Source organism: Triticum urartu, chromosome 6A (genome assembly GCF_056163025.1).
Source record: "Triticum urartu cultivar PI428250 chromosome 6A, HENAU_Tu73, whole genome shotgun sequence".
Lineage (NCBI taxonomy): Eukaryota > Viridiplantae > Streptophyta > Magnoliopsida > Poales > Poaceae > Triticum > Triticum urartu.
Genome location: NC_141878.1, coordinates 508,089,008 through 508,092,795, shown reverse-complemented (window position 1 = coordinate 508,092,795; position 3,788 = coordinate 508,089,008). Strand labels below are relative to the sequence as shown.

Below are 3,788 nucleotides of genomic sequence, written 5' to 3'. Positions count from 1 at the left end.
CCATGTGATACATGTGATAAGCAATTCATACAAACAGTTAAGAAAACGTGATGCGTGGCCTAATCTTGTCCATGTATTCGGCCTAATCTATTTGCCTCGACAAATTTGAGGGCCTGCGTTCGTTTCTGCTACTAGGCCAGGCCCATCATCACACTCCATGGGCCTTCTCCTGTCTACGATTTAACAGCCCAATTTACAAGCGATATACCGGCGCCAGAAAAAAAACTCAAAAAAAAGAAGCGATATACCGCGCATCGGCATCAATTTATGGACACCAATTACGAGACAGTCCGATGGGCGACGGCCGATAGCATCGTCTCCTTGCCACACAAACGGAAGATGAGCCAAGAAAGTCTCAGCCATAGACACTGCCGTCGCTGCGACCGCGCGTGCTTGTGTGGCCGAGAGAGCAGCGCTGGTGGGTAGACTGTACGGCGAGCAAGCCGGAGCCATGGCCTTTACCCCCACGTCGGTGTCGGCCACCCTGCCGCCGTCGGCTCCTCCTCCGGCGGCCACCAAGGGCACGCCCCGCCGCGCGCCATGGAATGCCGCGCCGCTGGCCGCGGCGGCAGCCTCGTCGACGGCTGCATTGATGGACGCGACGCCGGCCGCGCACGCCGCGGCGTTCTCCAAGGAGGACGTCGCCGGGTCGTTCACCAAGGTACGCGCGCGGACGCCGATTCGCAAGCCCCTGTTTGAGCTCCGAATTGTATTCGTGCCGTGGGCCGTGGCATTGCGGCTGAGTGCTCGATTGGGTTGGTGATTGGGCAGGTGGTGGACACGGTGGATGCGGTGATCGGCGTCGGCGGCAAGGTCGCCGAGCAGTCCTTTGTCGTGCTCAGGGCGCTGGGCGAGGCCGTGAAGCCCGCGCTGCCGGTGCTGCAGAGCGCCGGCGAGCAGGCCCTGAAGCTCGCCTCGCCGGTGGTCTCCGACGCCTCCAGGCAGGCCACGGAGGCGCTCCAGGGCGCCGGCGTCGACCTTGCCCCCTTCCAGTCTGCTTTCAAGGTACGCCCACTCGCAGTCTCCGGCGACTCCTTTATCAGCATCGAGGTTCATTCAGTGACGCCTCCCTCTTCAGTAGACGGTCGCAGATGCGGCGCAGCCGGCCTTCGGCGCCGCGAAGCCGATCGCCTCGGAGACTGTGCAGACCATCGGGTCCCTGGAAGGCACGGACTACGTCGTGGCCGCCGGAGCCGCGTTCCTCGCGTACCTGCTCCTGCCGCCGGCCTGGTCCCTGCTCTCATACGGCCTGCGCGGCTACAAAGGTTCTTCCATTGCTCACCCTGTTGCTACACTCCATGTACCAACGGAAACCATTTTTTACCATGGCTCACTCTGCTGCTGCGTTGCATCTGCATCCTGTGATTCAGGTGACCTGAGCCCAGCTCAAGCTCTGGACATGGTCACCTCTCAAGGCTACCTTATCATCGACGTGCGAACCGAGAACGACAAGGCCAAAGCCGGCGTGCCGCAGCTCCCCTCCAACGCAAAGAACAAGATCATCGCTCTGCCGTGCGCACTCTTTCCTTTCCTCCCTCGTAACCTCACAATCACAGCCACCCCCTGTTTCATACAATTGCACTTTTTTTGCTCTGTCAGGCTGGAAGAACTTCCGAACAAGATTAAGGGCATGGTGCGGAATGCGAAGCGCGCCGAGGCGGAGATCGCCGCGCTGAAGATCTCCTACCTCAAGAGGATCGGCAAGGGCTCCAACATCGTCGTCATGGACTCGTCGGTGCACCGAGAGACAACGCTCTGCATTTGCTTCTGAAGATGAACTCACACACTAACCTCTCCGACCTTTAACCATGTCTGCCTGGGAAATGCAGGTACGGTGACAACTCCAAGACTGTGGCCAAGACACTCAACAGCGTGGGGTTCAAGAACTGCTGGGTCATGGCCGGCGGCTTCTCGGGCCGGAAAGGGTGGGCGCAGAGCCGCCTTGGGACGGATTCCTACAACCTCTCCGTTGTCGAAGTCGTCAAGCCGTCACGGGTGATTCCGGCGGCCGCTGAACGGTTCGTGACGGTCTCGTCGACTTCGACCCCCTCCAGGACGACTCGCAAGCTTCTCCCTGGCAGCGTGGACAGCTGAGAAAAGATTTGAACTCTGTAGAGATCCGATGTCCATTTCACTGAATTTCCAGCTTTTGTTCTGTAACCTGTACAATGTTAGTGCTGCAAATTGCTTATCAAGCATCCTCAGAAGAAAACACCACAAATATCTGGGGCATATAGCAATCAGTGAAAATTTAGGAAATGGCCTAGAGTAATGAGGTTTAGTTGCTGGAAGGAGTCAAAGTTGCCACAAAGAACATCACTGTTTGTGAGCCAGAATTTGTAATATATCCAGTTGACTGAACACATACAGTTCACTAAACAGCATGGAATGCCTCCAAGTCCAGGCAAAAATATAAAGATACTGCAACGTAAAATGGATTTATAAGCGGAGGAAACCGATTACGCAGATTGATAATTATAATGTTTATTATTATCTCAGAAGCCAAAATTGGTACAAGGTGATGGAAATATTAGCACTTGTTCGATTAATCTAATCCACAAGTAGACAGTAAACATAGCAAATACGGTATGCATCTCATACCAATATCTAAGCATGTGAGCATGTATAGTACATAGAACCGAACCATCTATGAACAGCATATATACGGCTAGCACATAAACAGGCAAATCAGGGATGAACGAGTCATACCCTCTGGTTGGCCAGGCCAACGCGGCGGCGGTAGTAGCAGCCTCTGCATCAGCCAAGGCCTTCTTCTTGACGACTTCATCGTCAGCCATTGAGTCGATGTAGAGGAAATAGTAGAAGCAGAGGCGGACGAAGACAGAGACGGATCGGGGACAGGGTTTCGGAGGCACCTGCTCTCCCGAGCAACCGTGCACGCGGTCGTCGGGATGGGATCGCCGGAGGCAGCACCGTCAGAACAGCCCACGGTCCAACGTCTCGGACAGTGACGCTTCCGTAAGCGACTCGTTAATTAATTAACAATTAATTAACCATTCCTGGGCGGCAAAAATAAACTTCGGCTCGTTCTCGCAACCCGCGTCGTGACAAGGGGAGACGTGGCGGGTGGCGGAGGAGGAGGAACGCGCGTATACAGCTCCTATTTCCAAGCTTTCAATAGCAAGTGATGGAGCAACCCTTATAAAAAGGTCTCACTCTTCTTACCGTAGCAGTATGATTCTAAACTTTTCACACTTTCCATCACTTGCCGTACGCATACATGGGCTTTAGAGATTAACCAGGAATTATTGTCTTATACGGGCCTAAGCCTGTCCATAATCCAACACAAGGTTCTCGGCATAGTTAGCGGTCGAGAAGTCTTTTTGGTAGGCTAGTTGGCTGCTTCCATCCTGTGGTAGGTTAGTTGGCTGCTGCCATCGCCGCAGTGCATCTTTAGCAAGATTCTTCCAGCAGTCATCACCTCCAAGGGGGACCCAAAAATGAATCTGCTCGCAGCAAAGTTCATTCCCGCCCCTAGGAGTGTGACATCAATTACAAAATCCTTAGACTAGGCTTTATTTGCATAATCTCTCGACATCCATATACTCCCTTCATTTTATAATGTAGTGCGTCCGCGTTCTCGAGATTCGAATTTGACCGTAAATTGAACCAACGAGACCGACTGCGGCAGGAGAAAAAAATTGTATCACCGAATTATACCGAAAATATGAATTTAATGGTATAATTTTTGGTCCCATCATAGTCGGTCAAACTTGAATCTCGGAAAGCACGGACGCACTACATTGTGAAACGAAGGGAGTATCAAT

General features: G+C 53.4%; 1 protein-coding gene across 1 annotated transcript; it reads left to right on the top strand.

Moving 5' to 3' along the window:
- Nucleotides 1-327: 327 nt before the first annotated feature.
- CAS (calcium sensing receptor) lies at nucleotides 328-2,363 on the top strand. The gene is made up of 6 exons (XM_087528523.1): nucleotides 328-661; nucleotides 772-1,005; nucleotides 1,082-1,265; nucleotides 1,371-1,512; nucleotides 1,600-1,731; nucleotides 1,830-2,363. Exons 1-6 carry the CDS (start codon nucleotides 452-454, stop codon nucleotides 2,092-2,094), a joined length of 1,167 nt encoding a protein of 388 aa, XP_087384649.1. The 5' UTR covers nucleotides 328-451; the 3' UTR covers nucleotides 2,095-2,363.
- The last annotated feature ends 1,425 nt before the right edge of the window (nucleotides 2,364-3,788 follow it).

Coding starts and splice junctions, on each gene's coding strand:
- CAS (XM_087528523.1), top strand. CDS start 452: ATGGCCTTTACCCCCACGTCGGTGTCGGCCACCCTGCCGCCGTCGGCT. Junction 662..771: donor TCGCCGGGTCGTTCACCAAG/GTACGCGCGCGG, acceptor GTGATTGGGCAG/GTGGTGGACACGGTGGATGC. Junction 1,006..1,081: donor CCTTCCAGTCTGCTTTCAAG/GTACGCCCACTC, acceptor CCTCTTCAGTAG/ACGGTCGCAGATGCGGCGCA.